General features: G+C 40.9%; 1 protein-coding gene across 1 annotated transcript in view; it reads left to right on the top strand.

Moving 5' to 3' along the window:
* LOC142751130 (uncharacterized protein C3orf20-like) overlaps positions 1-19,743 on the top strand; it is a 112,672-nt gene that overhangs the window by 81,964 nt on the left and 10,965 nt on the right. Inside the window, exons 14-18 of the mRNA XM_075860109.1 lie at positions 4,290-4,382; positions 5,320-5,647; positions 6,664-6,780; positions 13,384-13,526; positions 18,862-18,937. Coding sequence (XP_075716224.1) covers positions 4,290-4,382; positions 5,320-5,647; positions 6,664-6,780; positions 13,384-13,526; positions 18,862-18,937 — 757 coding nt within the window. The remainder of the gene's footprint in view (positions 1-4,289; positions 4,383-5,319; positions 5,648-6,663; positions 6,781-13,383; positions 13,527-18,861; positions 18,938-19,743) is intronic.

Genomic DNA, 19,743 nt, shown 5'->3' with positions numbered 1-19,743 from the left:
CAAAAGTAAAAGAAAGTATTTATAAAATTATTATACTGTTATACTATTAATTTTGTACATATAACTTTCGTACCGCTTATATAAGAGTGTCGCTTATACAAATAATATTAGATTGTCAGGTGTATTGTAATGGTGGACTTAAATGGACACTAACTTTTCAAACAATTTATGCTAATCCAATAATATACCTGGTATCTATCAACTTTGTAATTTACATGCTGTTAAAATATTGTTGTTTTATCAATGCAAATTCTATATGAAGTTACTGCCACTAGGTGTTTCCATTCTTGTAATCAGTTTTCCACCCCTATTGTCAAGCAAAATCCCTTTATAATTACAGAGCAGAGGAGACGGACTGGGGGGGGGGGTGTCTCCTCACTGTCTGCCTGTAGAAGTCTATGAATAGGGGAGGGGAAGCAGGAGTAGGGAGCAGAGTGTGAGAGAGAAACACAGACACTGCTGCACATAGAAGTCTATGGAGAGGGGAGGGGGAGCAGGAGGAGGGAGCAGAGTGAGAGAGAGAAACACAGACACTGCTGCACATAGAAGTCTATGGAGAGGGGAGGGGGAGCAGGAGGAGGGAGCAGAGTGAGAGAGAGGGAGAGTGAGAGAGACAGACACACACAGGCACTGGCCATAGAGAGGTAGGAGCAGGAGCAGAGAGAGGAGACACAGACACACTGCTCATACAAGTCTATGGATCACGGATGTAGAGCAGGAGCAAAGTGAGAAAGATATTTTATGTCACCCCAGTGCTGGATTCTCAGCTACACTGCTCGTTACTGTTGTATAATGTCCTCTATGCTGCTGTAGCTTTGATATGTATGTATGTATGTATGTACATATGTATATATGTGTGTGTCTGTGTTAGGGATCTGCCAGGTACTACGTCTAGGTATACTCCTGGGATTAATCAATCCACACCTGAGGCCAGACCTGTTCGACTGACACCATCTCCCACCAACCAGGGTGGCAGGCTTAGGAGTGGGAGAGCCTATCGCGGCCTGGTCAGTCGGAGTTAGCTCCGCCCCCTGTCCTTTATTACCTGCCTTGTTCTCCTCCTCAGTGCTTGTAATTCTTCTGGATTAATTACAAGCCTAGGTAATGGCAGGAAGGAGGTGAAGGGAAAGTGAGCCCTAATCTACCCACCGCCCTGTCCCTGCCTACTTGCAACGACCCGCCCTAGGCGACGGGGTACAACTGGGCGGCGGTCCCTACGCTGTCTAAGTGCACGGGAGAACAAACGGGGAACACGCAAGGGAAGGGGCAGTAGCCCACGGAACGCCGCGAGGAAACGGAGCGGTGAATGAGTAGTCCGGACCAGGATGAAGTGGAGTATACCCAAGTGAGCACGGAGGAGGAAGCAAGCCGGAGGCAAAGCAAAGCAGGTTAAGCGGAACTGCAGCCAGGCAGAAGCACGGCAGAAGCAGGCTGGAGCAAGCAGCAGTGGGGCCAGGAATCCAGAAGAATTACAAGCACTGAGGAGGAGAACAAGGCAGGTAATAAAGGACAGGGGGCGGAGCTAACTCCGACTGACCAGGCCGCGATAGGCTCTCCCACTCCTAAGCCTGCCACCCTGGTTGGTGGGAGATGGTGTCAGTCGAACAGGTCTGGCCTCAGGTGTGGATTGATTAATCCCAGGAGTATACCTAGACGTAGTACCTGGCAGATCCCTAACAGTCTGTGTTAGAGATAGGATAGCAGGATTCTCCTCTTCTATGTGTGCAGTGTATAGACAAGTTAGCCGTTAGGCTCTGCCAACTAGCTCAGAGAAAACTGAGAATTAGAGTCTGCAGATAGGAAACTGCTTAAAAATGCAGAAAACAAGTCAAATAATGATCAAAAATAGTGTTATTCCTCATGTACACACATATTAGGTGAGTTTTCAGAATAAGCTGTTATAAGTTAGGTACGCCTTAAGCTGGCCACACACAATTGATGATAAAACACATTAGATAATAATAGGAATCCAATCTAATGTGTATGGCATAGGGATGCACGATGCATCGAAACTTCGATACTGTTTCAATACCGTGCACCCTCAAACGGTTCGATACCGTTATTTCATGTATTTCGATACTAAGCTGTGCGGCCACACAGCTTAGCATTGTAACACATGAATGTATGAGAGCGGGCCTGCGGCTGTGTAATACAGCCATTGCCCCGCTCCTGAGTCCTGACAACTGTATGCGTGGTCAGCATGAAGTGATGCGACCAGCACTGCACTAATGAATGGCGACACTGAAGACAGAACATGGTGGGCGCACTGCAAAACACCCCCATATTCTGTCTTCAGTTCCTGTGCTCACTACTGCAGCGCCGGCCGCATCACCTCATGCTGACCGCGCGTGCACTTGTTGTCAGGAACGAGGCAATGGCTGTTTTACACATCCGCAGCCCCGCTCTGACGGAGATCAGAGAAACCTCATCTCCGCCGCTATTCCCCTGAATGCTGCCATCAAAGCTGACTGCGGTATTCAAGGGGTAAATGAGAAGGGGGGATGCCCCTTGGATCGCGTCACAGGGAATTCCTGTGACGCTTCCCTGTGACGTGATTCACAGACATACCATATATGGGCAGACAGTCCAGGGTCCACTGAAAGACCCCAGGGCTGTCTTACCATATTTCCTGTTAGGGCATACTTAGGTATGTCCTAACAACTGCTTGTGTACTATCCGTACACAAGCTAATGTACTGGCATATAGATATATGCCAGTACATTGAGATTTAAAAATTAAAAAAGTAATAACATAAAGTAATGTTTAAATAAAAAAAATAAACATACACATTTTTTACAATAAACATTAAAATAAGTCTCAATACATAAAATATACACATATTCGGTATTGGCGCGGTCGTAATAACCTACACAACAATTTTTTTTCCATCATTTATGATGTGTACGCTATAAAAAAAAACAACTTCTATCTGTCACATATTAATTAAGGAACGAGGTGTGATGAATTTAACCTCCATGTGCCCCTCATTAATAGTAATTAACCCCATCATGTACCTTACACATTAACCCAATGTTGTCAATTATGACTGAGAAACATGATGGGGTTAATTACTATTAATGTGAGGCACATTCAAAATTCATCACACCTTGCAACTCCCATCAGAAAATGGAAGAACTTTTTTTTTAATTATTACTGTTGGCAATGTATCGTTTTGGTATCAAAAATCGCAATACTACACAAAGTATCGGTATTGAAGTCCAAATTCTGGTATCGTGACAACCCTAGTATGGAGGCAGTCTGCTTGTGCTCTGACTTCAACATGCCTGATCCTTCATTTTCCAGGAGTTAAGCTGTGTCATAATTGTCTGGTAGCTGCTTATCCTATCTCCCTTTGGCAATAAAGATGCATGCTCCTCTAATCCGAACTTGCATGTTTATGCAGAAGTCTGGTAGATAGATACCTGTTAGCTGATCAAGCATAGTGTATGGCCAGCTTTAGCTTAATAATTGGGCTTGCTACCACAAAACAAACAAAGTGTTGGCTGTCCAAATAATTTTTACTTTACCGCTCTAACAGTCCATATAGTCACAGATAAAATTCTTCCTCTTCTGAACTTAAAACTCCAAACTCCACCTTCACGTAATAGACAAATAGCGGTATGTGCGTTGCTCCAGATGATACGGCTGGTACTTGTAGTTCCACTAAGATGTTTTCCCATCGGGGCCTTCCTCACAGCCATATGCAATCGACCATCATAATCAATAATAATCATAGAGCAGCACCACAAGACAATGTTACCAAGTAGAAATGTCTAATTATTCTAACAAAGGTAAAAACATCATAGGCATATCTAAAAAAAAAATACTCTGTACGCAGCATGCCAAGTAATTAGCTCGACCCAGGATTTCGCTGTTCCGGCTTCTTTCGATGCCTTTTGCGGTGCTGCTCTATGTACGATTGATCTTAAAGGTCGATTGCATGTGGCTGTGAAGAAGACCCCAGTGTGAGAACATCTTGGTAAAACTACATCTACAACTACATCATCTGAAGCAACACATATATCGCTGTTTGTGTATTACGTGACGGAAGAGTTTGGAGTGTAAAGAATGGAAGAGGAAGGAATTTATCTGTAACGATATGGACCGTTAGAGCGGTAATGTATTATTTTGACTGTTTAGTAGGTAACCAGGACCTTCCCTCTCTTTACCTACTTCGGATGCTGGTGTGTGCATAATTGGAATACATTTGCATATTTTTTTATTTATTTCAAGCTGGCAGAGTTTCTTTTGCATTGCATTTTATTGACTTGCATTTCTTAATGTTTTAGACCTTCATCTTTTTCAAGCATGAAAAGGGAGCAAACGGCTGCTGATCCAAATTTAATTAAAGAAGGAAATGGATTAAGTGTTAATAAATCAGGGTAAGGAACATGAGTTTGACATAACTGTGTGATTGTTAGTTACAGATGTGCACTCTACCATGTGGTATACATTATTTGTACAGTATTTCTAGTAAATAGCATGTTGTAAGAATGAATGCATGTATAAAGGCCTATTGTCACGTTGGGTGCGTGGACCCACTGGGCCGTACCGCCTTGACGGTATAGCAGTTGACCAACAGGGTACAAGTCAAAGTCAATAGTTCGGATAGGTGCACCTGTGGTAACTTCGAACAGTAGCGAAGACAGGCTCGAATGGGACCTTGGCAGCAGGCAGGCACCAGGCGTGGTTTAACCAGGAAGGCGTAGTACACAGCACAACACGACTCCAACTCTCAACAGCACTTGAACCAAGATAGCACGGGATACAGGATACAGGTAGCAGGAACGGGAACACTGGGAACTGGAAAACACTAAAGGGACCATTTGCAGAGACGAACATAGGTAAACCACAACAACGCTCAGGCAATCCAGGAAGGGGCAGAGCACTCATGGGCTAATTTCGTAACAAATTGAGGTGCGCGCGCTGGCCTTTTAAGACTGGGCACCAGCGTGCGCGCGCACCCTATGGGACACAGCAGAGAGAAGCGGAAGTGAGCGCTGGCGTCTCCTGAAGAGGAGATGCGAGCCAGTGCTCACAGATACATAGCTGCGGCCGTCAGGAGGTGAGTAATCCTGACGGCCCGTGGCCATGGGTGTTACACCTATATAACCATACGTGTATTGTAAATACATAGATATTTAAGCATGAAGTGTTGTTGAATTATATTACTGAACGTTTTCATTTATTAGCCTTGGTGATTTTTTTGATTTTTCTTATGTCACGTGACTTATCAACTCTGTAATATTTCATAGTAGCCAATTTCTTATTTTATACTACATCTGAATTTTGATTTGTACTCTTTTAACATTCCCATAGGACCCATGCAAGCCTTTCAGGTCCACCGGTTTCTTTAGAACAAGACCCAGAGAAGCTTTGGCACACATCACATTATACCTGCCCCGTCGTCTTACAGAAAGTGTTGCTGGGTGAAGAGGGCAGTATATGTAGGTGTAGTAGTCATCAGATTCCCTATGTGACAGACCTGGAGTTTGACCAGCTGATAAACAATAAGACCTCATCCTTGGAACAAATCATTGTAATGTGTGTTGTTTCATCACTGGGTTTAGAGAAAAATGACAATAAAGATGTGCTAGACCAGCTATATGAAAAGAAGAACCGATATAGAAGTATGCCATGTATGCAGGTAAGTAACACAAAGAGAATGGTTTACAGTGACAGTATTATATGATTACAACACCAGGTGAACAGCACCATGCCTACGTGAGAATCCTGAGTATGACAAAAGTATACCCCTTGGCTAGATTGAAAAATAGCATTAGTCTCCACCCAATTTATACCTGATTAAATTTGGTTCATAAGTCAAGATTTGGGGCAATGTTCTGTATGGATGTGTGCGTGTTAATGTAGAAGGTCCAAAGCCTTGCGATATAGTTGCATTCATGTTACTTTCTCTTAATGTGTCCACCTCTCCTTCCCCAATCTGCCTCTCAGGAACGGGCATACCATATATGCAACCTGTGCAACTGCCCAGAAGCCCTGTAGGCAAGATGGGCCCACAAAAGCCTTCAAAGAAAAACATATCGCTCCCTACTGTCTATTAGATTGCATAACAATAACTCGTGGATTGGTACACTGGTGAGGGATTTTCTTGGGAGCCATGAAGGAGGAGCTGTTAAAAACCAAGGGGCACACTTAAATTTCTTGTGCAGAGTCCTCTGCTTTCATTACATTCAAAGAGGCTTGAATATAGATCTTACTTTCTATATTTGTACAAATACAATTATAGGTCAAAAGACGTTATTGTTTATATATAATAAGTAGTAGAATAGAGCAGGCTCCACAAGTGCAAAGTACTAAACACAACATACAATAAAAAAAATTTTTACAAAATTTGCAATGTATTCATTTTTTCTTGATAAGAACTAATGCTATGAAAAAAGTGTTGTTGTCCATAGTGCTGAAAATGATAGATTTCCATGTATGACCTTAGATCTGCATTTCAGTTATGAAAAGGGAATAGCTCATTATTTTCACCCAAAATTCAATTGGTAACTTGCAGAAACTAACCAGGAACATATAGTGGGGCATGGGATTTGTTAAAATGCCATCTATCTTGATATCTATAGAGATCACTGACCAGTAAGCTTCTGTCATGATACAATTTCTCTGCTTGTATTCTTAAAAGTACCTGTGTTACAGAGCCGAGTGGACTCTTTCCGCCTATTAAAGTATGACATCAACACATGCAACATTGTCACAGGTCAAAAACAACCTTTACTGGTTCAGCAACACAACGCAGCTCCGGGAATGATCCTGGTAAGAACACATATATTTATTGGTGTTTTATACTTACTTATGCATATAAGGGTATGTTCACACGCAGTAGCAAAATACGTCTGAAATTACAGAGCTGTTTTCGCCTGAAAACAGCTCCTGATTTTCAGAAGTTTTTTAACAACTTGCGTTTTTCGAAGCATATTTTATGCACATTATTGGTGCTGTTTTCAATGGAGTCAATGAAAAACGTCTCCTAAAACGTCCCAAGAAGTGACATGCACTTCTTTGCCGCTGGCGTCTTTTTACGCGCCGTCTTTTGACAGCGATGCGTAAAATTACACCTCGTGGGAACAGAACATCGTAAAACCCATTGAAAGCAATGGGCAGATGTTTGTAGGCGTAATGGAGCCATTTTTTCAGGCGTAATTCGAGGCGTAAAACGCCCGAATTACGTCTGAAAACAGTGCGTGTGAACATACCCTAAGACTTATGTGAGCATAAAAGGGAGGGAGCTGTAATATGGAGCAAATTCATTATTATGTTGCCTCAAATGTTGCTTTCACTACTTGTATTGAAGAGAAGCGGTCATGTGCTCAAAAATGTTAATCTGATGCCACACCTTTATAGCTGGCTTCTCCCTGATTCTAGTGCAGTTTATTTATATTTGTAGGTGTCCCCATTCCCCCGCAATCCTCCTCCATTCCTCTGCAATCAGCCAGTTCATCTCGGGTGACTAATATGCTAATTATGAATAAATTGACAACTGGGCAGTCTTCACTGCCCAGTGTCAACGGGGCGTGAACCTAAACCGCGTTGACAACTGGGCGGTGGGTATAGCCCAGTTGTCAATTTATTCATAAATTAGCATATTATTCACTTTGGATGTACTGGCTGATTGCGGGGAAATGGAGGAGGATTGCGGGGGAATGGGGGCACCTACAAATATAAATAAACCTGGAATTAGGTAGAAGCCAGCTATAAAGGTACGGCAGCAGATTAACATTTCTGGAGAAGTGACAGGTCCTCTTTAAAGAAGTGCCATAGTTGTATTACAATTCATCCCCTGAGATGAACATAATCTAAATTACATAACATTAAGGCCCACATTTATTAATCAGTTTACACCAGGTTTTGGCAAAAACTGAGCCCCAAAAATTCACAAATTTTTGCACAACATTTGTGAATTTTCTCAGCAATCGACAGTTTTGAAAAGTGCAGAGAAAAGTGGGTCTGGTTTACTGAATGTAGGCGTAGGCTATATACTTTTTAGAGAGACCAGAAAATGGTGCAAATTCTAGAGCAAGTAGTTGCCTGCTCATAGCTTTTATTTTCTAACTTGAGGATATTCCAAAATGTATTAAGAGTAGTTCACCTTTTAATAAATTTGGTGCAATTCGCTCCAACGATAATTTTTTAGGCTGGCATATGAAACACAAATCTTAATAAATGTGGGCTTAAGAGTTCAATTATGTCAGCACTTCTAGTATATAAACTCTTCTTATACCGTCCACTGGGTGGCAGCGGAATCCTTTATTATTCACAGTTCACAGTTGTCATTTTTTTCTATTGCTCCTTTAACAACGATTGTTTTTTATATCTTTAATGTAGAACATAAGTTGCCTTTCCCAAACGTTTGATGATTTTATACTTGTTATCAATAATGTTTCTATTAACACTGCATGGCTATTTTTAGACCTTAGCGTAGATTCCAACTTTGCATATAAAGTGCACAGACTTTGCATGCAGCCATAAATTCACAGGCTCATAGCATAGAGTGGGCACATTTCCATAGACATTGCTAAACGCATTCTTCTGTCAAGGATGTTTGGCTGTCATCCAGTTGAAATTGTCTTGAACACATTGTTTATTGTAGACAGGGGAATGGGATTTAGCTGTGCTGACTTTATTTTAGTCCCACTGTGTTTACACTAGATGAAAGGGTATACATGAAAACAGAAAACAGAATAAAAATTACAGATGAACACTTGGGGGACAAAGTCAGAGCACAACCACTTTGTTACCCAAGTTGTCGGCATATACTTGTAGTTGTATTCTGTCAGACTCGTCAACTCAGATAAATTATATATATATATATATACACACACACATACACACTAGTCCTCAATGAATTGGAATATCATCAAAAAGTGAATTTATTTCAGTATTTCAGTAATTCAATTCAAAAAGTGAAACTCATATATTATATAGATTCATTACACACAGTGAGCTATTTCCATAATTTTATTTTTCTAATGTTGATGATTATGGCTAATAGTTAATGAAAACCCAAAATTTAGTGTCTCAGAAAATGAGAATATTGTGTAAAAGTTGAAGATTGTAGCCTCATGGTGTGACACTCTAATCGGCCAATCAACACAAAAGACCTGCAAAGGTTTCCTAAGCCTTTACAAAGACTGGTCTGCTGCTCAGTGGTCCAAAGTCCTGTTTCAGATGACAGTAAATTTTACGTTTCATTTGGAAATCTCGGTCCCAGAATCTGGAGTAAGAGTGGAGAGGCGTCAATCCAAGTTGCTTGTGGTCCAGTGTGACGTTTCCACAGTCAGTAATGGTTTGGGGGGCCATGTCATCTGCTGGTGTTGGTCCACTGTGTTATATCAAGTCCAGAGTCAAGGCAGCCGTCTACCAGGAAATTTTCGAGCACTTCATGCTTCCCTCTGCTGACAAGGTTTATGGAGATGCCGATTTCATTTTCCAGCAGGACTTGGCACCTGCCCACACTGCCAAAAGTACCAATACCTGGTGTAATAACCACAGTATCACTGTGCTTGATTGGCCAGCAAACTCGCCTGACCTAAGCCCCATAGAGAATCTATGGGGTATTGTCAAGAGGAGGATGAGAGACACAAGACCCAACAATGCATACGAGTTGAAGGCCGCTATCAAAGCAACCTGGGCTTCCATAACACCTCAGCAGTGCCACAGGCTGGTCACCTCCATGCCACGCCGCATTGATGCAGAAATTCATGCAAAAGGAGCACCGATCAAGTATTGAGGGCATATACTGTACAGACTTTTCAGTAGGCCTACATTTCAGTAATAAAAAAATCATTTTTGAAATTGGTCTTATATAATATTCTAATTTTCTGAGACACAAAATTTTGGGTTTTTATTAACTGTTAGCCATAATCATGGACATTAAAAGAAAAAAATGCTGGAAATAAATCACCATATGTGTAATGAATCTATAGAATATATGGAGTTTCACTTCTTGAATTACTGAAATAAATTTACTCTTTGATGATATTCTAATCCATTGAGAAGGACTAATATATATATATATATATGTGTATATATATATGGGCAGGATTATATATGCTTCTATACTTTATAATGTGAGCACAGCCCGGATGAGAGTCTGTGGCCGCCCAGTGGCCCGTTCTTGGATTATTTACTGACCATAAATACTCCACGTGTGCATGAGGCCTTACCCTTAAAGTGACTTTAGGATGTGTTGACATGTAGCATAACTCCATGGATTTGAAATTAGCATATCCTATGCCTTGTTTTGGATTTGTTGGGTAGCATAAATAAAACAAAAACATCTAAAAACCTGCAATTTTGTGATTGTGTGTTTCTACAGACACAGTGCAGATTTTGTGCTCGCTGCAGAAACAACTCCATTTAGATTAATGGAACTGATATTCAGACGCAGAAATTTCTGCAACAAAATCTGCAGTGTGTTCAGGGGGCCATAGAGTTCAAAATCCCATGTTTCTCTTTACACAGCCAGAGTGCTAAAATTGTAGCTTCATGCTTCCCCCACTAGGGGGAGCTAACTGCATATGACTATTCAGCAAGATTTAAAATCAAGGGGAGCTGTATAAATCTTTATACAGCCTTAGGGCTTGTCCACACGTAAAGGAATTACTGCAGAAAATTTCTGCAGCAATTCCGTTGAAAATAGACATTTTGCTGAGGAAAAAAGCGCACCATTCCTGCAGAAAATGGTGCGGATTTTGCTGAGTTTTTCTCAATAATGGGAGATTGCGCAGCAATTCTGACCACTTTCCGCAGCAGGAATTGATGTGCTGCGCTCCGAAAAATACGCACCGCAGGTCAATTTCTGCTCTGAATATTTACGCAGCCTGTGGATGAGATTTGTTAAATCTCACCCACTTTGCTGCTACTTTATTCTGTTGCGTATTTTCCATCTGCAATTCCAGACGGAAAATACGCAAAAATTCTGCTACGTATGGATAAGCCCTAATAGTGGCTGCAGGAAAATGCTCTGACTTTGTGAGGGGAAGTAGGAGAAGCAGTTCAGTGCAAGACCTCTATGGTAGGCACACCACTACCTACACAAATGTACACAAAGTACTAAATAGAGACACATATAAAAATAAAAGATCAACAGCGACTATCAATAAAAGATTGTTGTTCTGCACTACACAGACCAAGCACCCTAAAAAACAAATAAGTGAAAACAACAAAAATTGTTTTTTAGTTTGTACACTTCCTAACTTCACAGCCTTTGATAATGAAAAACGGTGCTTCACCTTAATGAGGATACTTAGTATGTGCCATCTGGGAGGTTCATAAATTTAAATCTCTGTCCTTGAAAAGGGGCACTGAATGGCCTGGTGCATTAGAACTTATTTAATGTCAGCATTTTATTTAGGCTTTATTCACACAACCAAATAAACTGTCCATGTGAGAGCTGTATGCTATGTGCCAAAACCGGGATTGGATTCCGTCAGGGGCAAGCTGGGAAACCTTTCCTTAAAAAAAAAAAAAAGTCTTTCCTACTATCTTTTGTTGTAATCTGACCCTGCCTTTTGCAGAAAACATACGGCGCTTAACCAGACTGCTTATACAAGCATGTGTTTGAAGCCTAAGGCCTCATGCACACGACCGTAGCCGTGTGCACGGCCGTGATTTTCTGGTCGGCCGGCTGCGGACTGTCAGCCGCGGGCCGCCCGCAAATCGTAGGTCATGCACATGGCCGCCGTCATTGTTTTCAATGAGCCCGGACCGCAGAAGACGGCCGTAATAGGACATGCCCGTTCTTTCTGCGGTGTGGGTTCCCGGGCCGTGCAAAGACCGCAAAAACTACGGTCGTGTGCATGGCCTCATAGAAATGAAAGGGGCCACAATTCTCCCGTGGATTTTCGGGGGAATTGCGGACGCAAAAACACGTTCGTGTGCATGGGGCCTAAGGCCTCATGCACACGACCGTAGTGTTTTTCTGGTCCGCAAATTCCAGGACCGTGTTCCGTGAAATGTCCTCCGCAGTTCATCCGTATGTAATCCGCAGTTCATCCGTATGTAATCCGCAAAATGCGGATAAAAAAAAAAGCCTAGGTAAAACAGGATGACGACAGAACTCATTCCCGGTCGTCGCCTAGCAACACTTCCGCAAATCCGCAAACCGTGGTTGACACACGGAGGTGTACCCGCATTTTCCACGGGCCCATTGACTTCTATTGGCATGTCCGCATCGAATTTGCGGGCCGTAATAAGACATGTCCTGAGTTTGTGCGGCACGGATTTGCGGACATGCGGGGACCCGTGAAAACACGGATAGTGTGTATTGGCCCATAGAAATGAATGGGTCCGCAATTCTCCCGTGGATTTTCGGGGGAATTGCGGACGCAAAAACACGTTCGTGTGCATGGGGCCTAAGGCTGGGTTCCCACGTAGTGTAAATGCTCTGGAATTTCCGCAACGGAATTCTCTGCGGAAAAAACGCACAAAAGTCGTGCGGAAAGTGTTCTGCGGTGTGTTTGTTAATTCCGCAGCATGTCAATTTATGCTGCATGTTCTGTGCGGAGATGCTGTGTGTTTGACCCATAGACTTCAATCGGGAGCAGAAATTCTGCAACAGATTTAGGTTGTTGCGGTTTTTACAGCAGAAATGCAGTCAAATACGCTGGATATCTGCAGGTGCACAAATACTTTGCTAAAACCTATGTTTAACACTAAATCCGTAGGTAAAACCACTGCAGAAAAAACGCATTTGCGGATCTCTGTGATAGATTTACCAGCGTTTTTCTAGAGATTCTGCTGCAGATTTCAGGCAAACAAGCATATATGTGAACGCTCGTTCCAGATCATTGCCCTGTGTAAACACGACAACGATCAGCCGATAATCGAGCAAACGCTCGTTCATCAGCTGATAGCAACATTTATGCATCAGAAAATATTATCGTTGTCGGAAGCACATCTCCATATGTAAACATAATAGAAATGTATGAAGACAAGCAATCGTAGTAATGATCGCTCGTCCTCAAACATAACTTCTCGTCAGAAAGCCCAGCTAGTAAAAGTAGTAAAAACACCCCGATGTACGCACATAATACACGCCCAGTTGGACTTTTACTTTAAACACGCCCAGTTGTACTTTTGCAAGCCTCATTTGCATAAATACAAAAATGGTCATAACTTGGCCAAAAATGCTCGTTTTTTTTAAAATAAAAACGTTACTGTAATCTACATTGCAGCGCCGATCTGCTGCAATAGCAGATAGGGGTTGCAAAATCTGGTGACAGAGCCTCTTTAAACTAATGTCTATGGGCGTATTCTTGAATTCCTATAGAGAGATCAATATTTAGCTTGTATTTACTATAAGAATGAGATTTGCAGTATTGAAGCATTATACTTCTGTCTTGTATTTTTTCCTAGATGTATATGTGTGGCAAGCTGGTGTTTGCAAACTACATTTTTAATGGATACAGCAGATCAATAAAAGATCTTCAGAAACAGATAATAAAAACTAGGAGTGACTACCAAACAGGATTCCATTTACCCAAGGATTTCAAATTTAGGTATTATTCTTTTTAACATCATGTAATAATTATGTACAAATTAATTTTTGGTCATTTGGTTTGACAAGATATTGTAATGGGTAAACACTAATATGGCAAGTAATGATGTGTCAGCAGGATGTAGACTCCAACTTGTGCGGGTGCGAGGTCTGGGGAACCCCCAGTCTAGGTATCAATAGGGCTCCCAGTAATCCAATCCCCACTGATCTAACATTTATTACCTATCCAGTGGATAGGTGAAAAATACATTACTGTGCCAAAGTTTTAGGCAGTTGTGGAAAAATGCTTGAGTAAGTAAGAATGCTTTCAAAAATAGAAGTGGCAATATTTTTTTTAGCAATTAGCAAAATACAAAGTGAATGAACAGAAGAGAAATCAAAATCAAATTAACATTTGGTGTGATCACCCCTTGTTTCAAAACCGCATCAATTCTTCTAGATATACTTGCACAAAGTCATGGATTTTGTAGGATTGTCAGGTGTATTATTAACCAATTATACCAAACAGGTGATAATGATAAACATTTTCTTACATATGTTGAAACACAGTCAATAACTGTAACAGAAACAGCTGTGCGGGAGGCTTAAGACTAGGTGAGGAACAGCCAAATTCTGCTACAAAGGTGAGGTTTGGGTAGACCGTTTCATGTCACAGGTCCACCATGGCAAGACTGAGCACAACAACAAGACACAAGGTAGTTATAGTGCATCAGCAAGGTCTCTCTCAGGCAAAGATTTAAAAACAGACTGGGGTTTCAAGATGTGCTTTTCCGTCTCTTTTGAAGAAACACAAAGATACAAGCAATGTTGAGGACCGTAGACACAATGGTTGGCCAAGGAAACTTAGTGCAGCAGATCAAATATACATCATGCTTACTTCCCTTCGAAATCAGAAGATGACCAGCAGTGCCTTTAGCTCAGAACTGACAGAAACCAGTAGGACCCAGGTACACCCATCTACTTTGGAGAAGTCTGGCCAGAAGTGGTCTTCATGGAGAATTGTGGCCAAAAAGCCATACCTTCAATGTGGAAACAAGGCGAAGCGACTCAACTATACATGAAAACATTGAAACTGGGTGGCTGAAAAATGACAGCAGGTGCTCTGGACTGATAAGTGAAAATTTGAAATATTTGGCTGTAACAGAAGACAGTTTGTTCACCGAAGGGCTGGAGAGCGGTACAATAGTAAGTGTCTGCAGGCAACAGTGAAGCATGGTGGAGGTTCCTTGAAAGTTTGGGGCTGCATTTTAGAAAATAGAGTTGGGGATTTGGTCAGGATTAATGCTGAAAAATACAGGCAGATACTTTTCCATCATTCAATACCATCAGGTAGGCATCTGATTGGTTCCAGGTTTATTCTGCATGACAACAACCCCAAACATACAGCCAATGTCATTAAGAACTATGTTCAGAGTAAAGAACAATGAGCCCTGGAAGTCATGATATGGCCCCCACAGAGCCCTGATCTCAACATCATCGAGTCAATCTGGGATTACATGAAGAGGCATAAGGATTTGAGGAAGCCTACATCCACAGAAATCTGCGGTTAGTTCTCCAAGATGTTTGGAACAACCTCCCTGCTGAGTTTCTTGAAAAACGGTGTGCAAATGTACCTAGAAAAATGTATGCTGTTTTGAAGGCAAAGGGTGGTCACACCAAATATTGATTTGATTTAGATTTCTCTTATCTTCAATTACTTTGCATTTTGTAAATTGATAAAAAAAAAAAAACGACTATTATCACTTCTATTTATGCTTATGTTGCAGCATTTTTCCACAATTGCCTAAAACTTTTGCACAGTACCGTACTTCTTGCTGGAATAATATGTAATGACAGTATGAACTTCCTAATAGAGTAGTCAGTGACAAAAAAAACATGGCTGCTGGGTTCTGAAACTGAAAGATAAATAGTTCAGAAATTAAATGGATTTTAGTATAAATAAGGAAACGCTAACTTGCAGTATTATGGGGGGATTGACATTTTTCTCTACATGGCGTCTTGCAATGTGCCGATCCTGGCTTGCTTTCTCTGTAGCTTTAACGAGGTGTCATGTTCTCTGTATACATAAGTACTCCCTCTCCTTACCTGCTCCTGTGATATGTAGAATATGGGCTATTTATCCAGGGGATGGGGTAGATTGTGACACAACTCTGAGCAGAATTTGGGGGATTAAGGATGACATGATAAGGAGTTTACCTATACAAGTTGCAAAGGTTGCATTTGCATTAAGGCTCCAGGGCCTGAGGTAGCCCAATGGCCACTCTGCCACATAAGAAAATACCTGGGTTTATTCTCTATACTGTGACATCACTGTTTATTGTCCCTGTTCTTAGACATTACATCTGTGCTATGACATCACTATGTGTATTATACTTGTATTAAGAGGATTTGTATTTTGCTTGTGACATCAAAGTTTTTTTTATTATCCCTGTATTGTGATGTCACTGTGTGTGTTATTCCTGTTCCGTGACATCGCTTTTGTGCATTATGCTCATATAATGATACACTGTGACCATGATCCAAAAGTGCATCATTCTTGCACTGTGACAACACTTTGAGCATTATGTCTGTTTTGTTACTTCACTTTGGTTATTATTCCTGTGCTGTGACATCACTAGCTGTTTTTTTTTTTTATCCCTGTGCAGAGATGTTGGTGTTTATTGTATCGGTGTTGTGAGATCACTGTATTTGTTATGCCTGTACTATCACATCATTGTCTTTATTATCAACATATTGTGACTTCACTGTGTTTAGTATCTCTGTAATATGACATCACTCTGTTTATTATTACTGTACTGTGACATCACTGTGTTCATTATCACTAGGGTGGTATACCATTGTGTACAATATCGGTGGATTTTACGCAAGTACGTTTATGAGGTGCAGAGATGGCAGTTGTACAAGTTTACTAAAGCCTGGGGTGGTCCAATAGTTCCTCTGCCTATGTTGGTGTTGGGGGGCTTTTACAGATTTTGCATCAGGGCCTAGGACCTTTTTAAACCTCTGACTCCATTTTCTAACTTTAGTAAAATCCACATATTAATTGTTTGCCAGAATTATTTAAATTATATAAAATCCTTTACCACTTACCACACAAATGGCAAGATAAATGTGCAGCTACTCAATATAGTTAGTGTTTTGTGTATTTATATTTTGTGTATCATCATATATTACATTAGGAAAATGTAGCAGAGCTCTGAGTTTAATAAAACAATGTTTTTTAATAAGAAATGGCACATTGTCCATTGTTTGCCTCATTTACTATTTATGTTATGGTTATCTGTGTGCTTTGATGCATGCTAGTTGCCTAAGGCATGCTAATAAAAGCGCAAAGATCAGAGAGGTAGTTTCTTGACCTGGCGTTATCTATTAATGCCCACTGTAGTGTCACACTGTGACTCTAACCAGAAAACGGCGGGTGGCACATTACACAAAGTCCAGTCATCTATAGACTGAACGACTGAAGTCTTAATTTCCTGAATTGGTTTTTAGCTCATTATTTTCTCCCTGCTCGTATGACAGCTTTGTGCTACACATGGACTCTGCCAGTGTTCAATGTTGTGTCCTGCGAAGTAACTAGCAGATGTTTTTAGTGTCTTTTGCACTTACAAACCCTGAGTGTGTTCACGTTGCTTAGTTAAGGATCACAGACAAACACTACTATTAGCCCTGCTCCAACTTGCCACCTTCTGGGCTTGTGCACACTTGTCCGTTTGCATGTCTGTGAATGACACAAGTGTGATGTATACAATCACAAATGAAGATTAACACTTTCCTTTCTATTACATATCCTGAAAAAGGAGGTTACTAGGATGATGAAGCCTTCAGAGCAGATGTATCAGCTGGTGCTTCTAAGGCTATGTTCAGAGTGTATCTTCCAATGTTTATGCAAAATGTATCCAAAGTCTTTTATGGGCGTGACTTATACCGACATATTGGGATTTCTCATACGTTCAAATGGTACGTGTCGGCATACCATTTCTTTTTCACTGTATTGAATCGCGTAGTCAACTTCGCTTTTCAATACAATGGAATTCCACAAGAAAAATATACTGTGTGGTATATTTTTGGACAGTGGGAATCAATGCCCAAAATATGGAACTGTATAGCATGCAATTATATATGGTGGCGCTATACATTTAGTGCATGTATCTGGAGATTTTCTTGGCATATATGTCAAACATAAACACAAAACGAAGTGTGAACAGAGCCTTCCTCTATATCGAGTATTTTTGTTCCAGCAAAATAAGCTAAATATTTCATACAAGCCATATAAGTTCTCAAGTCAATACCCCTGTGTCATTTTTCAATCCCATAACAGGTGATCTGTGGATACTAGTTGGGTGGGAGAATTGTCAGTAATTCCCGGCTAATCTGCATCATTCCCAGATTTAGGCCACATTGAAACGGCTCCATACAGGAACATCATATTGAGTGCCAAGAAAGCTGGGAAATCTTACCCAGAGATTACATTTAAACCATTCCACAATATACCCCCAACTCTTGTTAAGGAGGCTGTACAGTGGATGCTCATTGTAAGGCCCCATGCACACGACCGTGCCCGCAATCACGGCCCGCGGGAGCACGATCCGCAAAATGCAAAAGAACGGACATGTTCCATAATTCCCGGAACATTTCCACGGCACGGACACCCTTCCGTAGTGCTACGGAAAGGTGTCCGCGTTCAATGAAAGTGAATGGGTCCATTTTTGCGGACTGCAGTTGCGGTCCGCAAAAACGGAGGTTTTTTACGGTCGTGTGCATGGGACCTAAAAACCTTGATATGTCCCCTCTTTAAAGTACACCTATCTCATGTAATCAATCTTTATTACATTTTGCACTGATCAAATATTTGGACTACTAGTAGCTACTACGGAATGTCATATTATGCCAGTCATGTAATTATTGTGAATACGCACACTTGTAATTTTGTTTCTTAGAACCAGAGAAATTGACACAATATAGGACCATTATTGAAGGTATATGATTACCACAATACATCCTGACTGTTATTCATACAATCCCACTATCCTCCACCCTAAGTGTATTCTATTTCCATATTCTCCATCAAACCATTTTGCAAAAATATTGTGGATCACTGCGGAAGGGAAAATAAAACCCTTCAGTTATCAGCACATACTAGTATTTTTAGCTTTTTTAGAACATTGTCAACCCCATTACGTCATCGAGGGTTTATTGCAGATATTAAGAACGTTACGTACCAGTCTAGACAATAAATAAATGTAGAGATGTACAAACCAATACAAATCATATCATTATATCCCATATTGTCTGATAAATGAACAATTTTAATCACATTTTTTTTTTCTTTAAAGCTATGAAAGACACATGGACTATTCATCTTTCAATATAACACAAACAAGCACAGCAATTGAAGAAATCTCCCCCCAGGTATTTTAGAATCATCCTAAAAACTATTGTGCAACGACCCACAGCTTACAGGGAAAAAATATATATAAATAAATCAAAATAATGTATCATCAGAAAATTACCTATTATTTAAATCAAGTTTTCCTGTTAAACATATTTTTTTTACATTTTACTGATGCAATGTCACCATCTATATTTTAAGAAAATTCCAGAAATATAGCAGTTTTCAGATTGACCACTGGGCCCCCATAATAGACTGACATTTCCTGTATTGAGATCAGTTTTTAGCAGTCTAATAAGGCCTTATTTACACAAACGTGTTTCACGTCCGTGATACGCGCGTGAAATTCACGCGCGTCGCACGGACCTATTTAAGACAATGGGGCATTCAGACATTACGTGTTTTTCACGCAGCGTGTGTCCACTGCGTGAAACTCACGACATGTCCTATACTTGAGCGTTTTTTGCACATCACGCACCCATTGAAGTCAATGGGTGCATGAAAATCACGCGCAGCACACAAACACACTTCCGTGTGCTGCGCGTGATTAACGCAACAGTAAATCAAGAAATGAAGGGAAAAATAAAAGCTCCTTCATTTCTTTTTCTAAACCTCAAAACCGCGTGTCCTAAGGATGGCATATGCGTGAAAACCACGCAGCCACGCACCAAACACTTATGACACTCGGAACTGCAACGCGCAAAAAACGCTGCATTTGTTGCGCGCGCAAAATGCACACGTTCGTGTGAAATTCGCCTTAGTCTCATTAGCAGATGCTGGATTACAATGTAAGGTAACACTTATATTACATTCCTCAAAATTGAAA

The sequence above is a fragment of the Rhinoderma darwinii genome, chromosome 3, assembly GCF_050947455.1.
Source record: "Rhinoderma darwinii isolate aRhiDar2 chromosome 3, aRhiDar2.hap1, whole genome shotgun sequence".
Classification (NCBI taxonomy): Eukaryota; Metazoa; Chordata; class Amphibia; order Anura; family Rhinodermatidae; genus Rhinoderma; species Rhinoderma darwinii.
Note: the sequence above shows the minus strand (reverse complement) of the source record. Positions and strands in the feature narration are given on the sequence as shown.